Source organism: Geospiza fortis, unplaced genomic scaffold (genome assembly GCF_000277835.1).
Source record: "Geospiza fortis unplaced genomic scaffold, GeoFor_1.0 scaffold41, whole genome shotgun sequence".
NCBI classification, from domain to species: domain Eukaryota; kingdom Metazoa; phylum Chordata; class Aves; order Passeriformes; family Thraupidae; genus Geospiza; species Geospiza fortis.
Window position 1 is genome coordinate 4,671,124 of NW_005054299.1, and position 17,621 is coordinate 4,688,744.

The 17,621-nt window shown below is 38.7% G+C and overlaps 1 protein-coding gene across 1 annotated transcript in view; it reads left to right on the forward strand.

The window, feature by feature from the left end:
- The window catches only part of KCNH1 (potassium voltage-gated channel subfamily H member 1), a 162,862-nt gene that overhangs the window by 82,923 nt on the left and 62,318 nt on the right, over nucleotides 1-17,621 (forward strand). The window contains exon 9 of the mRNA XM_005416174.2: nucleotides 7,647-7,843. Within this exon, the coding sequence (XP_005416231.1) occupies nucleotides 7,647-7,843 (197 nt within the window). The remainder of the gene's footprint in view (nucleotides 1-7,646; nucleotides 7,844-17,621) is intronic.

The following is a 17,621-nucleotide window of genomic DNA, read 5'->3' on the forward strand; positions in this document are numbered from 1 at the left end:
CTGCTGATTTAATTTGATCTAATTGCAGTCTTAAAGAAATGTTATAAGAATAATTGTTTGTTTTCTTTACAATTGCTTTAGCTTACTCATTTAGCCGTAAGCATTTTGTTCAGATGTAGACACCACAGGATTGATTCAGATTTTGGTGGGACAGATTTACATCCAGATAGGACAGTGCCAGCTGCAAGGGCAACTGTGCCATAGGGATGGTCTCTTTCAGAGGAGGGACAGTAGCAGTGCAGAAGTATTGTCTGTGTTAGACCCTCCATTGAAAACATTGCAACTTCCACGCAGTCGTGTGAAAACTGCTTCTCAGCAGACCTGACGATAGCAGAGAAGTTAACTGAGCCCAGGCTGCTATCTTTGGACTGTCCCTAGCACCTGAGCTAACGCTGATTTCCCTGAACTGCTCTGTGTACTACTCCAATTTCAAAGATTAGTTCTGTTATCTTAGAGCCTGTTATTTATTTAATTCCAAGCTCCTGAAGAAGTCCCTTACTTCTCTGCTTCATTTTTCACCTGAATTTTAAATTTAGGTACACCTCTCTGTGTTAAAAATGCCAAGCTCCTGAGCTCTCGGGCTTAAGAAATGGTTGCAGGATTATGGATGGCATTAAGAGTTTTCTGACAGTATCTAACATCTCAGCATTGTTTGTGGTATTGAATAAGACTGAAACATGACCAGCAGTGCTTTGACAAAGGAGTGATTGAAATTAAAATCCATCTTTATCCTCAGTAGTTCCATTGTGCTTTTTCTATTTATAGTTAAAAGGTAGGTTTTTTTCGATTGATTTATATAGGTGGGTTGGACAAGTTGCATGTTTCTGTGAAGTATTCAATAAACATCAACCAAAGGAGCAATTTTCAGAGTCTGATTTGCTCAACGAGTGTCCAGGCACACTTAGCAAAAGCATTACAGATGGAGATGCAGCTAAACTTTTTAAAAGGACATGGCATAAAGAGGTCTACATTAATATGAAATTTTAATTTCATGGTGGATGTAGGAGCAGCACTAAAACTCTTATTGAGAAATACAGGTTTATCCCACATGGTGATTTCAGACAGAGTATTCCTTATCCCTGTTCTCCAGACATCTGGGGTGGGCTGATATCAAGACTTGCCATTTTTGAAACTTTTTGTTTGTTCTATGTCTAATTTCTGACAGACATTAAAAGCATGAATTGCCAAAGCTCCTGTCCACTGCTGTTTGTAGAAGGTTTAAGACTGCACAGGGTATTGGAAAAACAGATTTTTAGAACATTTGATGACTTGCTGGAGTAACTGAGGAGGAGGAGTATTCAGAGGCCTCAGTAGGGAACTTCTGGGTGTGTTTAATGTTTTATTGTGCTGTATTTATACACCTTTGCATAATGTGCTCTTAAATAGTCCAACAGCATTGCATGTGGAAGAAGTCCCCCTTGGAAGCTGGCAGTGTCTGGCAGGTGACTGGGAGCTGAAATTGAGGTCCGGTGGGGATGAGGCTCTCTGTTCCAGCATGTCCCTTGATATCTTGGGATATCTCTGTTAGGAAGGCTTGCACTCGTATTTGGGTGCATGCTGCAACAAGAGGTGTGAAGAGGTAGAAATTATAATTTAGCAAGGAAGTCAGCTTTCTATAAAGACCCTGATTTCTGGAAGGTGAACCACTGAACTAACTAACTAATTTGTTTTGTTTTGTTTTGTTTTGCTTTGTCGTTTGTTTGGGTTTTTTGTTTTGGTAGGGTTTTGTTTCTGTCCCAGAATTTTAGAGGAGGAAGAATAATTCTTTTTTCACTGAAGAGACAGGTTAAAAAATGATTGAAAAATATTCATGAAACACTAGCTTTTCTTCTTTTTCTCCAGATTTCAAATTAATACTTTTTTTCAGAGATATGTTTCTGTAATATTGTTGAATTTATACTGAAGGAGCTACTAGGAATACTAAATTAAATTAAATAGAAGATAGATGCAAATTTCATGAGGTTTTCAATGCGTTTACTTTCTATATTTCAGAATGCAACACTTGCTATTTAAACTCTTGTGAATCCTTTCTGTCTGAAATAAAAGAATACAATTTTGGTGCTTTAATGTATGTTTAAAGCAATACCTAGAATATAAAGCCCATCCCTAAGTATATCAGGAAAGTAACTCAGAGCCCATGCAATGACAACACAGATTGAGCTGTGTTTTTCCTATTACTTAACTAATGCGAATACATTCAAATGTATTTATTACTCCAGTTACCTGAGCTACTCCATATCCTCTGAGTTTGTACAAACTGGCCACATATTTATAACATTTTTATAGTAACCATTAAAATGTAAATAAGGATAAATGATGCAGATTCTGGTGAAGCCTCCTGGCTTTTTTTGTGAATAAACCTGGTAGAGCCCAGTTGATGTTTAAAACTCTTCTTCACAGTACATCAAGAAGTGAAACATAATTCTATATTCTGTATGCTGTGAAACAAATAAGCACCTTAATTACAGCAACAATAATAGAAAATTTAGCTGTAACTTATCATGTTGTTGCTACTCATCTCTAAAAGAAATGTTTTTATTTTGTCTGTACAGTAATGTGTTTCAACAGAGAAAATTGATGCAGTTGTGCAGTAAACTGTCTGCAAAATGTTGCCAGACTGTGGTTTACAGCATGAACAGATACTCTGCATTTCTGTTTATGAACCAGGCAAATCACTGAAAGAGCAACTTCAGTTTGTTATCTCTGTAGCACTTGCTTTGCTTTCTGTGGCAAAGATACTCAGGCGTTTTGGAGGTCTAATTAGAGGAAAAGAGTAGTGAAAACCTCTGGTTAATGAAAAATAATATATTCTCTGCAGTGCAGTTGGTCATTCACTTTTCATTACGTGTCTCAGTTTGCACTTGAGAAATCTTAAGAAAATCCAAAGCAGCAAACAACTTCCATGCATCATCTCCTGCCAGCTGTACTGTGCTGGAGAGCCAGACTATGGCTATTGAGTGACTGTCGAGTTGTGCCGTTTATCTGTAGGACAGACACTGAATACTCCACCTCAATGCCAAATGGTAACTCTGTTTTTTTTCTGGCTGCCAGTTTTTGTTGCACTAATGGACCAAGAGGGAAAAATTACTTTTGCTCTATTATCTTTACTTTCCTTGAATCTTTCTTCTCTCGGTAAAGTGGGAAAGTTTAAAATGCATGCCTTAGGTTTGGAGGGAATGAGGGAAGAGAGAAGGGAAGGATTTTCAGTTGAAGCCAAATAATCATGTGGGGATGGATCACAGGGGGAGTTTGACCCTAGAAAATCTGTGTGTTTGCTTTTATAGCAGTTGGCGTCTCCCACTGCTTGGAGGTAGAGAGCAATCCTGAGGGTGCAGGCCAGTGTGGGGGCTCTGGGGAGCTGTGCTGGGAAAGTCATTGTGGATCAGCATCACAGATAACTGTGTTTGCTAAACACCTGGTTGCCAAGATTTGCTTGGTGCTGCATTGCCACTGAGGTGAGCAGTGTTTGGTCATTCACTGCTCAACCATAAGCAATGTTTGGTCATTCTGTCTGATATTTGGATCTGCTGACACTGTCAGGTCCTAATTCTATTGTTCAAACATGCAGATGAAGGCGAATTGGGAAGGGACATGACCTAGATTCTGCTACTGGCTGCTGTAAAAATGATTACTATTGCTTTGAGAATGACTCAAACATGAATATTTTGTCTGATATGCTGAAAATCCATGGGCTCATGTGAATGCCTTTAAAATCCATACTGACCTGGAAGACCTGCAATACCTGCAATACAGGAATCCATAGCCTCTTCTTCTCCCCCAGCTATCACACCAAAACTGCACCAGCACTTCCAGACACCCAGAACCCAAAAGTTGTCAGCCAAACACATATTCCACGTAAGTCATGGTTTTTTTTGGAGTAGGGTGTAGTATCTTCTGCCTGAGAGAAGAGCTCTTCAGTCTTTCCTCTTGTAAGAGTGAAAAGGCCAAGAGTTGTTGTGGTATCAAGGCAGTACAGTTGTAATGTGAGAGGTTCTTTGCTCAGAATCAGCAGAACACCTGACTAAGCTGCAATAATCAGATCTTCACCACTGGTGCTGCTTTCAGGAGGCAGAGTGGATGTGGCCTGACTCAGGCTGAATTGGCAGTGGTAACAGAGAAATCATCTTTTCACTTACAAGATAAACAGCAAATTTGATGTAGAGAAGAAACTGGGAAAGAATAAATATGGAAACAGAAAGTTTAATAAAATATTTCTTCACAGTTTAAATATATCTGGGTTTGGGGACTTGTTATTATAATTAAAACAAACAAGGAAACATAAAAGGCAGAAAACTATTTGGCTTTCCAATGCATGCTGAGCTGACGGTGGAAAAGGTGCTCAGCCCACAAATCCAGCAGGGAATATAAATGATTGATGGTAAAAGCTTAGATCATCCCCTTTAAGTGTGATTGACAGATAATGTTCCTGGCAAACATCTGGAATTCAGCAAGCTGGGAATGAGAAATGCAAAGTACTGACAAACAAACGGCCATCTGCATTTCTCTGGCTTTTTAATCTTTCTTCAGAGGCAAGGTGAAATATCTAAAGCCTGGAGTTACGTATAAAAAGAGGCTTTTGGCTCAGGTTCCTTAAGGCAGCCCTTGGACTTTGCCAACCACCTTCTGCCTCAGAAGTATCACCATACCCTTCTTGCTTTTCACCTACAGATGGTTTTGATAAAACACCTACTTAGTCTGCCCTCCCTTTTTTTCGATTCCTTTTCCTACAGTGGTTGATCTTACTTTGTGGAGAACATATAGACAAAGGGAGATGGTATGCAATTCCTTATTATGCATAAGAGGCCAGTTGTTCTAATGCAGTGCAGGTAATCCTGGGTGGAATTTTAATTCCTTCTTGCTGTATGGATTTCTACTGCTCTTTCCCCCTGCTTCATTTTTCTATAAATGCCAAGCAAGTTTTTTTAGAATCTGACAATCAAATTTGATACTTTTGTTACACATCATTTAGAAAATGGACTTGACAGAAATAAAGCAATGAGGTGCTTGCATGTGCCTTGCTTTGGAAACTGAAGTACAGTGTAGGATTCATTTTCCGCTAGATCACTGGCTGTTAACTTCAAGAAAGTTTTTTAATGAAAGAAAAGAGCACAATTTCTTTTGGTTTTTTAGTTTGTTTCTTAAAAGCAGGGTCTCTGTGATCTGACTTGAGTTTGTTGCTCTTGTGTTGGTTTTCTCTGGTTTGGCTCAGTGGGCACCCAGCAGACCCAGCTCTTTCCTCTGCTGCCCTTGCCTCTAATGGGAGGTGGCAGCACACTGCAGGAGAGAGATTTTTATCAGAGGGAAGAGTTACAAATAGTGAAGGGAAACTATGGTTCTGCCCCAAGTGAAGGACAAAGTTGTGTCTTTCTGTGCTATGGGAAAAGCAGAATTAAATTCCAAGAAGAGTAAGACATAACTATCTTCTGTGGTACTTCGTTTCTGAGGTAGGCCCAGCAGCACCATGGTGTTTGTGCTTGGGTTGTACTAATTATTCATCACGTTACTGTGGGGCAGTAACATAATGGTTGTCATTTTAGGGTAGGGAAACTTGTCTGGAGATGTTAAGCAGTACACTTAGAAATGAGTTAGAATTCCTCTCCCTTGTGCTTGGACTACCAGCTCTAACTGTTGCTCATCAGTGATGGCACAATTCAGTGCTTGATAGATTCTAGAGCGTTAATTAAAACAGCTGTTTAGCTAATTGCCTGGAAGATTGTGAATAAAAGCATATTTATTCCAAAGGCAAACAATCCATTTTTACCCAGTGAAGCATATCGGTTTTTATGGTGCGTAAAAATTGTTTCATTTCAATTTTGAATATATTGTGTGTTTGTCTGAAAGCCTTGTAGATGATCTGTTTCAACTGCATGGAAGCTTTTTTTCTTTATCCATTTTTAATGTATCTGCTAACAGAAACCATACAAGTAATTGAAAATGTGAAAAGTCATTGCTGTTAAAAAGAAAAGGTGTTTACTGTACTGGTCTGTGGGACTACCACCATGCTTGGTGATATGAAGCTTTTGTACTATTTCCAGATGTTGGCATTGTCCTATGCAAGAGACTAGAGGTGAAAGAAAGGTTATCTTTATGGTGCCTTTGCCTAATTTTGTGAAAAATGTGGTAACAGAACAGGTGGTTTCAGTGTATAGACAGATTTAAAATAAAATAAAATCTAAAGTGGTCGGGATCTAAACTGATCCATGTGAGGTGGGTGGTGTAGGTCTTCTGTGGAAGACTGGCAACTCATTAGAGTTAATAACAACTTATTGCAATTCAGGGTAGTTTACCATCAAGGTCATAGCTTTTTCTCAAAGAAAAAATGCTTATCATCTAATGGAAGAGATTAGGTAAGGGTGGAAGTACAGCTGAAGGACTGAGATGGCAATTTTGAGTTTGATTTAGAAGTTTTCTTTCTGAGCTCTTTACTCACGATAGTTCTCTTGACTTCATATAGGCTTTCAAAAATGATGATTTATATAGGGAAGGAATCTAAAAGAACCTGGGTGAAGTCAGTAAACTAATACATATTGTGATGCTTTGGATTTAAGGATTGCTACGGGCAAGGTATTTCTTATAAGACAAGGGACCATTCCTATCACAACTTGATAGATAAGAATGTATTTCCATGTCATTGGTCTTAAAAGAGATGGACAGTGATGATCTAGTGCAGCAGAAGTTTGGGAGGAAAACTAATTTCAAAACAAGGAAAGTATAGCTTTTCATTATCAAGGTAACAAGTGAATATTCCTTTTTTGTTAGCATTATGTATTGGAAAACAGGGGGAAAAAGACTATTACTCTTATAAATGAACTCGTAACTTTCTCCTACACACTCCATTTGTGCCCAGCCTGAAATGGGGTGCAGCCAGTGAAATCCTGACAATTTCAGGATTGCTCCTCAGCTGGATTTTCGTGTACATGCCCTGCACTGTAGTGCCCAGACCGGTGCAAATGCCATCCTTGCAGTATCCTGCAGCAGGGATTTCACTGCTGCCCTGAGCTCATAGAGACATGCACATGGGAAGGGTGCAAGGAAATGGCTCTTTTCTTCCTTCTAGTGAGAAACAGCTGAACTTTCATGCCTTGTCATTGTTATGTTGGGAATAACTAATTGCACTCTTGGTTTGTACTCTGTTTAGCTGCAGCCTGTAGCTGCACTGATGTGTGATACAGGATGATTTTATTGACACAACAGTGGGTAAATGTTAGCCAGATTAAGCAAAATCAACAACACAGATGTAAGAAACAGATCCTTTGTGTGACAGTTAAAAGGAGGAAGGGAAAAACCATTTCCTCTTAATTAATTTCTTTGAAAGGGATCAGAAGAAAACATGAACCGAGTATGAAGCACTTCTCTTGATTTTTAGAAAAAGACCTTTATTGATATTTAAAGGAGACTTGTCACATAGAACACTTTTAAAGTATGATTTATTCTTATGAAGTTTTGCTAGGCTGTTGTAATTAAGAAAAAGATAATGGAAGAAAGTTATCAGTTAAATATTTCAAAGTTGTTTTTTTTCCTGACAGTTTTTTTTTCCTGAGTGCAAAAATAGAAGAAACTTGACTGCATGAATGAGATGTCTGTTCTTTTATATTTTTGATGGAAATAGTGGTGTTAATGAAAGCAATGCTGTTGATTTTCTGTAGGTAAAGGAGACGTTTTTGGTGATGTGTTCTGGAAGGAGTCGACTCTCGCCCAGTCCTGTGCTAATGTAAGGGCTTTGACTTACTGTGATCTTCATGTGATTAAAAGGGATGCCTTGCAGAAAGTGCTGGAATTCTACACTGCCTTTTCACACTCCTTCTCCAGAAATCTCATTTTGACCTACAACTTGAGAAAAAGGGTAAGTAGCTGTGATTTTAATATACATCATGTAAATTATCTCACTTTTAAGGACTGTCTGCATGAAAAAACTGAATGGCTTGAATTCTGGAATTTTTTGTGAACCCCTTTTATAAGATGACTTTTCAGAGCTTGCCTAAGAGACCCTGCTGGCATGTAGAGTCAAAAGGCTATGAGTATTTATTCCAGTGCTAGCTTCAGCGGGAGCTAGACTGTGTGTATGTGAAAGTATTATACATTTCCAGGAAGTAAACAGGTTCCAGCATCTATGAAAACTGTCATGTACTTGTGATAAACAGTATTCACTACTTAATGCAACTTCAGTTTGTAAAGCAGCTAAAAATATTTTAGAGGTGTTGCCTGAAATCACAAGGAAAATGACAGGGAAGATATAAAATATAATATATGGAACAAAAGTCAAGTACAGTAGACATGATGGAAAAGTAATCTAAACATGACATTCTATCAAGAGTTGTCTCTTTTATTATATATCACATTTTGGAATTACTTTGCTTATCTATAATATTTCTATTTTCTTATCCTTGGTTTTTTGGCTCTTTTCATTCCCTGTTGTGTGCCGTTTCAAGTTATTTTGTCAAATGCAAGTAATCACAATCTAATAGCCCAGTTTAAATCCTCTGTGTAATCTTCAGTGAACAACCTCTGCAGAAATTTATTAAAACTGTAGTGGGTATAATTCAGATGATAGGATTTTATGATGCAAGGTAGAAGACAATAATATTACATTGAAAAGAAATACATTAGAGAACCTGTACTTGCTTTATAGGGGTATTTGAGATCAGCTAAAGAAATATGTTTGATAGGAAACTTTTTTGTTCCTAAAAATGATTCTCCATAGTAATTTCCAGGTGCCAAGTGAGTCTTAGATAATTAGACCTGAAAAAAGAGAATTTTTAAAATATTTTAAATCTATTTTATAAAATTACACTTTACAACTAGACGTTTTTAAAGATTTTTTTAAATATATAGAGTTGGCATACAGAAAGTAAAGTAGTGGGATGGTATTTTTTATCTCCATATGTTATCAGTATAAAAGAATTCAGCTTTTTAGTGCTGGATGAAAGAAGAATGTGTGATCCGCACTTTGGTGAAATAAATCAGAGCTCTGGTAGAAAATTGATGTGATTAAAAACTAAGAAGCAAATTTTTACTTGGGGATTTCCTCCTAAGTAATTTTTTCCAAGTGAAGGTACACGGCTGCAAGCATATTAGGAGAGATGTCCTGTTAATAAACAGCTCCTTACTCGGTCTTAGTTAATGTAAGAAATGAAATAAATGAAAGAATTTGACATTGCTGTCACCTCAAGAATCAGTATCGCTGACTGACATATTTTATAATTAACTCCATGGCTAATATGGTAAGATGCTCTCAGAATATATAATTACTTTTTCTTTCTCAAAAATCTGTAGAAATAGCAAGCTTTGAGGCTTAGAAGGACCAACTTTTTCACAACTCATAGTAATGCTAGCAGAATTCACATCATTTTGGACCTGATCTGAGCCAAAAGGCCCAGCTTTAGAATCAAATACCTACTCCAGAAGTGCCACTGTCCCTCCATATTTATTGGCATTGCTTTTCCCAGCCCAGGTTACGAAACATTTTTTAACAGTAGCATCAGAAATTCTGTGTTGTCAATTTTCTATACAAAATGTTCCTAATAAAAATGTACATCTTATGATAGCAATTTCCATCCAGTTATTCAAATAATTGGATTTTAATTGAGTGGCAGTCAGCAGAAAAGTGGCATTGATTGATAATGGAAGTGAGAATTTGATGGTTCTAAGTTAACAGACTGTAACACTATTTTATTAAAAGAAGGCTGATTGCAATCAGAATGCAAATGTTAAATAATGTGAATCATATATGCTCTTGGAAATGTGTGGAAGGTACAATACTTTAGAGATTTAAGGTGATGCACTTTAAAAGGCAACTTTTTAGAATTTAGAATTTATTCTGGTTAAAATATCTGTAGTTTGGTTTTTTATAGAAATAGCTCCCCAGCCTGTCACTTCTAACACTTCTCTGGTCTATTTCTGCAAATGGAATTTTGTAGAATTAAGATGAACTGGTACCTTCTGTTGGTTACATTTGTGATGTATTGCATATCCTTTGAGTATAAATACCAGAGTTACACTTTTCATTTCAATAAACAGTTCCATCTCTGGCTCCAAAAGTGTTCAACTAGTTGAAATGTAGATACTGTATATTCCTCCCAGATATATTAATACAGATTCTAAATACATGAAAAAGCATCTTTGGGGATTTTTTTCAGAAAGATCTCATATTTTTAGACTCAGTTATTCCTGTGAGGTGTCCCCCTCTTCAGGGCACATATGCCTGTAGCTGGCTGTGGTACTGAGTCCCACTGTGCAGGGCTAGGTGCTTTTTTTTGTAACCTGGTTTCACTCAGCTTTATCACTGGCTGTGGGTCTATGTACAAATCACCAACGGGATGGGACTGCTGAGGAACACGCCTTGAGCTGTTGTATTTTTCAGCATCAGTCTCATTACATGGTTATGACAATGGGAAGATGCCAGCAGCTCACATCCCAGGTAGCAGGCAAAAAACTTAATGTTACAAGTTGCTTTAAAAGTTTTTTGACCAATCACACAAAGCAAAAGCATATTGACAGTAGTTCTACCCAACCACTATAAGCACATGTACCTTTGGTTAAAACAGCACTTGCTTATTTCGAATACAATACCTACTTGTAAGCCTTAAAACAATGCACAGAGCTCCATTATTAAGCTTAGAACTTCCTAATATCTCACTAGATATAATTTTCTGCAGCTTAGGGAGTTATTCTAGCCAAGCGTTAATACACAAACCATTGTTCTATTTGTCCTTGCTTTTCTACTTCTTACATAATTTTTCTGCTGACCCATCTCATGGCTACTGCTTAGCTCTAATCACAGTTCTACTGTCTCTGAGGCCTTCCTTTTGCAGATTTCCCAAAACCCTCTGATTTTATGGATTCTCACAATTCCCCCTCTTGGTTCACCTAAAAAGAAACCTTTGTAACCGTGTCATTTATTGCTAACTTGCGTTTTGTAGCTTTATTATAGTATATCTGCTTATTACCTACTTAAAGCATCTTTTTGCTCACACTAAGCATTGCTATATTACAACACAGCAATTTTAATGCTGTGGAAGTCCAGTCAGTACAAAGGGCATAAATTATGTCTAATAACAATTACAAGTCATTGTTCGAAAAAGTCTCATCGATTCCAAAGCCTTAATTCAAAACCTTCTTCCATGTCTACACCTTCATCCACCATCTCTGTGAGATTTCAAGAACTCTCTGTGAATCCATTTCCTACCTCTCTCTCTTGTGTGATAAAAAACTTGTTTGATAGTTTTGTCCATCATTTGTTGCACACGCCGAAGTATGCAAGGTATTACTACTAACACCCAACACATATAGACCTATCTTACAAAGTTCTCTTAGCGAAGGTGCAAAGCTCCATTCTTGGAACAAATCATCTAACCAGGACCCACCATCTTCTTTAATTTGAGCTGTCAAATCTTTCAGCTTTTGTATGCTTTTGTGGATGGATTCAGAATGATCAGACAGGTTCATACAACACAATCCTTCAAATTCCTCACAACCATGTCCATGTGCCAGTAAAAGAAAATCAATTGCTGCTGTATTTTGAAGGGTAGCAGGTCTAACACTATTAACATCTGTCAACAAATCACTGATTGCAGTGGATGTGGCATTAGTTTGTTTACTCAGCCAACATCCAACCCAATCTAATTGTTTCAATGCCGTTGCTGAAGCCAGTTGGGGTAAAAACAAACCTGCTGAAACTCTTTTCACAGAATTTCAAGGCATGAAATCACTCTTACAGTCATACTCTTATTTTTTTGGCCATATTCACTTATTCCTTGGGTGCTGGGTCTCCTCTGGTGATCCCTGGAGGATGGAGTTCCCTGTCCCAGGCCCTTTGGTGCCAGTGAAGGGATGTTCCCCCATTGCTGGTCTGGACCCACTGCTGATGGCTGTGACAGAAATAAGCAGACATGCAGGTTCATTGGAAGGCACCCAGACTGCTCAGCTGGTGTTGACCTTAGCTAAACTTAGAGCTGGATTTAGGCAAAGTAAAAGGCAACATTCCTTGTGCTGTTCTTCCTACTTGTCTTGAATGTGGTTTGAGCTGGGCTGGGAGGGCAGGACACTTCTGGTCTGTGTATCCCCTTTATGCCTTCCATAGAACAGGCCTGCAGGTGTAAAAGGTTACTGCCTGTGATACTTAAAGACTTTGTGGCCAAGGGAGAAGTTTCCAGTGCTCTGTGCCAGGCATGTCATTATTGTCCCTGTCTGTGCTGTGAAAGCAGTTTCCTTTCACTCACTTTCTCAACAAATGCCAGTGAAATATCCTCTTTTCTGAAAGTGTCAGCTTGCTGTCAGGTGACTCCCTGAGCAGTTTCCTCAAGTGACTAAAATCCCTCCTGAAGTTATTAGTTGTCTAGTTACCTCAGAGTGGAGCTCAGACTTAGGAAACTTTTTATTTTTCCTAAAGGAAAGGAGAAAGCAGACCTTTAATTAACTCCTTCTGCTGCCAGTCACTGAAATTTTTATCTAAGTGGGAACAGGGGGATAATCATCTGCTGCATCTCTCCACCCTCCTAAGAAACTGAAACTGCAGTCTGTGCCTGCAGGTGCTCTGTGTTGGACTTGGAGACTTTGCCGCTGAAAGGAAGCTGAGAGATGTTTTTCAGAGCAATACTTGCTGTAACAATGTTCTGAAGTTAAAGCAGCAGGTTAACTTAGTCTTTCTCTCCATTTTTGGAATCTTTGAGGGGAACCAGAGTGTAGACACTGGGGGTATTGCGGGATAGTCAAGTACAAACTCACCCTCATGAAGGGTATGCTGGACAAAAGAAATGCTGCAAGTTGGGAGGGCAGCAAGAGTCACAGGCTGGATGGAGGAGGTCTGGCTGTTCCCATAAAATATTTAAACACTTCTGGGTTTCCAAATTGGATGTCATAGCTCCAGGTTGGTAGAGCTATAAGAGAAAAGCTTCCTCCATAGCTACCAAGTCTTTGGCTTGTGGTGGGGTGCAAGTTTGCTGTCTTTAAGAATGGGAAAGGCCTTTGGCAAATGTTCTGGCTTTGGCAATTGCTTCTTTCCATGTGCAGGAGCTTTGTGACCAATATTAACTTCCACTGGGTTGTACCAACCCTGCATTTGCTCATTTCATTCTGCTGCAGCCATAAATGATGTTATAGCTCAAATCTCTGCTCGCACTACATAAAAGGGAGAATTCTAATACATAATTTATCAAGCTGAGATTTCTCTAGTAAGCCATTTTAGCCTGGATAGAGATTAAATGACTAATTCTGAATACTTTGGAATCTCATGATAGAAAGCACAAGTAGCTTTCCCAGAAGCTGAAATTTGTATCCTGATATAAAAGAAGGAAGGCAGTAGGATCTAGGTATGTTACTGGGATTTTGTTGGAGTGAAAGAAGTGGCAAAGAATGTTCTGCATTTTTACAAATCAAACATGATTTAGTGAGTTAGAGCCCAAGCTCCTAGTCAGAACATACTTGAGAGAGCTGTGATTGTAACAGAATAGTCTCTCTCCTTGGCAGTGTAAGATTGCTTGCTTTTGTACATGTAGTGTTTATTCTATGTATTCCAGCTGTGCCAGTGGACAGGACTCCCAGCATCTCTTTCAAAAAGCAATTTTAAAATGTAATTGTGCTTTCCTTTTCAGCATTAGCCTAATCTTTCTTCTTTTGATAGTGTAAGCTCTAACTAGAGAGAGAACCTCTCTCAAATCATGCATTTCAGCTATGAGTGCCTCAAGCCCCAATTTTAAATCTCAGGGGGTATTGGAAGCAGTTTGTTTTCAAAGGGGCAGTCCATGGCCTTACATTCTGCCTTTTCACATGACAAGTTTTAAAATTCTTTTTCATGATAGAGGTTCAAAATGGTATCCCAGAATTTTTTCTGGTACACAAAAACCAGAACATCTGGAAGGTTTCAACAAAGCTTTCTTACACTGAGAAGAGAAAGGTTTTAATTTTAGAATATTGTCCCATTTGATGATGGATTTCGTAATGGTCAAACTGACAGCCTGCTTCTTTCTCCTGTGTTTGTACTCACCAAAACAATCCCACAAATCCTGTGGGAAGAGGATTTTGATGTTTGACTGGCATGCATCTTAGAGCACTGAAAACTGAGGACGTTGGACATGACTGAGATGTCTAGAAGGGCCTGTGGCTTGTGAATTATGCTAAATTCCAAAGGAGGCAAAGTTGTCAATTTCCAAAAAAACTGTCTGAATATAAATTAACAGTTAAGCACTGTGTTCTTTCCCATGCTGCTTTTTAAAAGCTTTTCAGGGAGTCGGATGCTCTTGTATACACAGTTTCTTTATGTCAATCTAAACAAAATATATTTTATTCTGGTTTATCATTATAAGATTCCATATTGCATTTCTGCGTCTTTTCTCTGGCCTTGGACATCTTAACTTCTATCTCTGACAGAGAACTGTCTAGCTAGCCCTTAGATTTTTGGTCAAATAGACTTAACACTCTGTACTGAAAATGCTCTGAGGCACTGTGTGTGTCATAAAGTTTGCACATCTTCTGTGGATGATTTTAGTGTTATGTCTGTCAATGAATTGAAGCCTCGTGCTCTCAGGAGGACCTCAGATTTCTTCCTCCTCCTCCACTGTACTTTGTTGGACCCCTCCAGGTAAAGTGTTACCACCCACCCTTAGAGAAGATTTGATGAGCTGCAAGCCTTTAACATTCATAGACCTACAGTGATTGTTGATGTATGTGATTGTGTTCAAGCCAAAGTAACTAACTCCATTATCTATTTTCCAAAATTTCCAGAATTCTAAACTTGTTTCTGTTCTATTTAATGCTTATGGCCTGGAGCCCTAGAGAGAGGAAGATCTGGCTACAGACAAATAGTTTGCATAATGGGGATGTGTGTGTACAGTAGAAAACATAATTAACTAGGAAGTATAAAACACTGTGGTGGGTTGACCTTGGCTGGTTACCAGATGCCCACCAAGCCTCTCTATCACTTCCCCTTCTCAACAGAACAGGGAGAGGAAAATAAGATGGAAAGTTTGTGAGTTGAGAGATAAGGACAAGGAGATGACTTACCAATTGCCATCGTGGGCAAAACAAATTTGACTGAAGGAAATTAATTTATTACCGATTAATGAGAGTGAGATAACAACAGATAAGAAAAAAATCTAAAAAACGCTTTCTGCCCATTCATTCCCTTCTTTCCAGGCACAAATTCACTCCCAAGTTTTCTATCTCCTTCCCCCGAGCAGTACAGGGAGGTGGGGAATGGGATTGTGGTTGGTTCCTAATGCTTGTTCTCTGCCATTCCTTTCTCTTCACACTCTTCCCCTGCTCCAGTGTGAGGTCCCTCTCATGGGAGACAGTTCCTTACAAACTTGTCCAGTGTGTGTCCTTCCCACAGGCAGCAGTTCTTCAGGAAGTGTCGCAGTGCAGGTCCCTTCCAAGGGGGTCCTGGCCAGAGGACCTGCTCCTTCCTAGGCCCCCTCAGAGCCTGCAGGTGGATGTCTGCTCCACCGTGGGCTTCCATGAGCCAGAGGGCATAACCTGCAGCTCCACAGTCTCCACCATGGTCATCACCATGGGTTGCAGGAAAATCTCTGCTCCAGCCCCTGGAGTGCATCCTCCCCCTCCTTCTTCTCTGCTGGTGGTGTCTGCAGAGTTTCTTTCACATGTTCTCACTTTTCTCAGCTGCTCTGGTGCAGCAGTGCTTTTTTACTCTTTCCTGAATGTGTTACCACAGAGGTGCTGCTGCCATCACTGATGGGCTCAGCCAGGTCTGCCTGGGAGCAAACTACAACTTGCTGTGTCCTACATGGAGACAGGTACTGGTGCCTTCTCACAGAAGCCACCTCTGCAGCCTGTCTGCTATGAAACCCTCACCACATAAACCCAAACCAGATAACAAAACTGTTCTGTTACTCGCTGCATGCTGTGTTGTCATGTAAATTTTAGCTGTGACTTAGATAAAGCTCTGTGGGTAAGTAGCAAAATGCTTCTTCAGAATGCTCTTAAATGACTAATCCCTTCTAAACTGATTTAATGAATTCATCACATGTTTGAGATGCCTTCTGCTACTATGAATAATGAGTAATTTTCATACATTTAGGTGCTGTAGTATAATGTCTGCACAGTTGATATAAAGAAGTAACTTAGTATGCCATGCAGAGCAAGCTGTGTATTTCTTCATAGAAATATTGAGTTGTTGAAGTTCTGATAGGCCATTCACTAGCAAATCCCATTAAAAGTAATGCAGTAGTCAATAGATATTATTAATCATCAATAAAATTGATGGAAGAGCTGCTATGGGTGAAATTCAAATTCCAAATCACCTTAAAATGGAAGAATATCATTCTTTTATGAAGCTGATGCTAAAACCATAACTGCCTTGACGTATCTTCAGTAAAGAGAATATTTCCTATTCTGTGCTATTGTAGATTTATAGATTTTCTCATGCTGGTCACTAAATTCTTGACTATCATTTGCATTCTGATCACTGAATTAGGAATTAAATTTGTGCTGACTAAATTTGTAAGCCCAGAATTTTGACTATTTCACAATGTGTTTTTTAGCATAAAAACATGGAAAACTATGTTAGTGTTATGTCAATAAAGACATTCCAATTCTGTGTCAGTACTTGGAAGGAAAATGTAGAGAGAGTTCTGGTCAACCAGAAATTAGGGTTAAGCACTTCATTCATCAATCTAGAAAATGAATTGATGCTTTGTTTGTTTTTATCACGTTTTGAGGAGACCTGCTTGAATTGTTTTTGAAAGTTTTTTTTATCAGTGACCCATAAAATACTCAGTCTTAAATATAAAATAAAAAATTCTGATTTTTTGAAATCTCTAGGATGTTCATAAAGTCTTTCTATATATGGGAAAGCTGTTTTGGGTAGATCAAAAATGCCCTTAACAAGGTTGATGGTGAATTTAAATAAAATTTGTTTTCATACTCTTTTAATCCTTAAAAAAGACACATTTGGCTTTTGTGAAGCTATTTTCAGATGAGTAATAGAAAGTTGACATTAAAAAAAGGTTTTGTCTCATTTAAACATGAGACACACACCCACACCAACTTGTTTATCCCAACAGAAGAAAATGCATTACTTTGATTTTTGCCCGCCTCCACCCACATAGACTGAGGCGTAGAAATAATTTTAATACAGAGAAAGGTTATTCAGAGTGAATGAGGATTCCCCAAAATAGCTCCCCCAAAGCTTTTTAAAATAGAAAATGCATTTCCTAGGAACTGAGGAAGTTCTAAATGTTGGCCCACCACCAGGGACAGAAGACAATAATCCAAAAGAGTGTAGCTGCTCTTACACAGTCTGGGAATCTAGTCTTCCTTGTGAAAACAGTGAAAGGAAGGATTAATCCCAGTTTTAAACCCATGCTTTTCCTTACTAATGTGTTGATTTAGAGAAGTAGAACTGCAATATGTGGAGTCTGTCTGCCTGGTGTGTTCAGTATGCATGTGCACTCCACCACCTGCTCACAGTCAAGTGGAATGGGGTCCTTTAGTCCAATCCTCCACCAAGCTTGCAAAGAGGGGACATTCCAGAGGAATTCAAGGAATTCCTACCTTTCTCCAAAGCAATCATCTGCTTACCATGACTGAATGGCGAGAGTTTGAAAGTTTTTCTGTGTTTCCAATTTAAAAAAATAAGGTATGAGGTGTTTTTGGTGCCTGCCATCTCT